General features: G+C 49.8%; 1 protein-coding gene across 1 annotated transcript in view; it reads right to left on the bottom strand.

Annotated features, from left to right (window-relative positions):
- The window catches only part of ACADM (acyl-CoA dehydrogenase, C-4 to C-12 straight chain), a 9,876-nt gene extending 8,527 nt beyond the window's left edge, over positions 1–1,349 (bottom strand). The window contains exons 1-2 of the mRNA XM_014961128.1: positions 1,241–1,349; positions 140–236 (exon numbers count right to left, since the gene is read on the bottom strand). Coding sequence (XP_014816614.1) covers positions 140–236; positions 1,241–1,349 — 206 coding nt within the window. The remainder of the gene's footprint in view (positions 1–139; positions 237–1,240) is intronic.
- Positions 1,350–1,821: the final 472 nt, after the last annotated feature.

The following is a 1,821-nucleotide window of genomic DNA, read 5'->3' as shown; positions in this document are numbered from 1 at the left end:
GGAATAAACACCTTCAGGGTAAATTCACACCGAAACGTGGTTGGTTTTGGGGGGTTTTCCCTGATTTTTTTCCCCAAATCAGCCATTTATCCCAAAACACTATTTTTTTCCCCCAAGTTTGGGGGATTTGGGGATTTACCGAAGCTGAATCCAGCCGAGGGTTTGCTCAGCCGCGGGTTTTGGGCGGCTTTGCCGGAAACCGCTCTCCATCCGCGCCCCGCGAGGCCCCGCAGCACCTGGGGGGGAGGGAGAGGAGGAGCAGGGGGTGAAAACCAGAAATTGGGCAATTAACAAATAAACCAGAACCTGGAATTCAAAATTCAAACCGGAAAGTCAAATTTCAAATTTCAAAACCTGGCAACCTGAATTTGAAATTCGAACTGGAAACCAGAATTCAAAATTCAACCAGGGAACCTGAGTTTAAAATTCAAATCAGAAACTCGAATTCAAAATTCGACCTAGAAACCTGAGTTCAAAATTCAACCAAGAAACTCAAAATTCAAAATTCAACCAAGAAAACTTTGAATTCAAAATTCAAACTAGAAGCTGGAATTCAAAAGTCAAACTGAAAACCAGAATTCAAGAATCAACCCGGAAACCATTGAATTTGAAATTCAACCTAGAAACCTTTGAATTCAAAATTTGAACCAGAAACCAGAATTCACAATTCAACCCAAAAATTTGAATTCAAAATTCAAACTGGAAACTCAAATTCAAAATTCAAACTGGGAAATCGAATTCAAACTTCAAACTGGAAACCAGGACACAACATTCAAACCAGAAAACAGAATTCAAAATTTGAACTAGAAACCTGAATTCAAAACTTGAACCAGAAATGAATTAAAAATTCAAATCTAGATTTCAATCTAGAAACTCAAATTCAAAATCTGAGCCGGAAACCAGAACTCAAAACGCAAACCAGAAACATCAAATTCAAAATTCAACCAAGAAACCCGAGTTCAATATTCAAACCAGAAACTGGAATTCAAAATTCAGACTAGAAATTTTGAGTCTCCGGTGGCGGCCAAAGAAGTTTTGGGTTTTTTTTGGAGTTTGGGCCTCAAAACTGGACCCAGCCCTGGAGGTGGGACCTCCCCAGTGCCCAAACTGGGGGCCATCGCTGCCCCAGTCTGGCTGGCCACCGGGCCATGCTGGTGGCCACTGTGGCTCACTAATGGCTCCTGTCCCCCCGCTGCCCACCGACACCCCCAGGGCCTTCTCCTGCCATTTTCCCCCCAACCCAGGGCGTCCATGGGGCTGGTGGGACACGAGGGCAGGAGCCGGCACTTCTTGGAGAAGGACGTGGCTGGTGGCCCCGGGGAGGACATGGAGCCCCAGGAGAAGGACATGGCTGCCCGAGGGGAAGGAGGGACATGGCTGCCCGAGGGAGGGAAAGGCAGAGTTGAGGGGAGGACATGGATGAGGGAAGAACATGGCTGAGGGAAGGAGGGAAGGACATGTCTGAGGGAAGGACATGGCTGAGAGAAGGAAGGAGAACATGGCTGTCTGAGGGAAGAAGGGCCAGGGCTGCCTGAGGGGAAGAAGGGACGGAGGGGAAGGAGGGACATGGCTGAGGGGAGGAGATGGCTGAGAGAGGGAAGGACGTCGCTGACGGAGTGACATGGCTGTCCAGAGGAGGGACAGGGCTGAGGGAAGGAGGGAGAGACAGGGCTGAGGGCGGGCAGGGCATGGCTGTCCGAGGAGAGGACATGTCTGAGGGAAGGAAGGAGCTGCCTGAGGGCGGGCAGGACATGGCTGGCTGAGGGGACGAAGGACATGGCTGGCTGAGGGCGGGCAGGACATGGCTGGCTGAGGGGACGG

This window comes from Calidris pugnax, unplaced genomic scaffold, assembly GCF_001431845.1.
Source record: "Calidris pugnax isolate Ruff unplaced genomic scaffold, ASM143184v1 scaffold671, whole genome shotgun sequence".
NCBI classification, from domain to species: Eukaryota; Metazoa; Chordata; class Aves; order Charadriiformes; family Scolopacidae; genus Calidris; species Calidris pugnax.
This window is presented reverse-complemented; position numbering and strand designations above follow the sequence as displayed.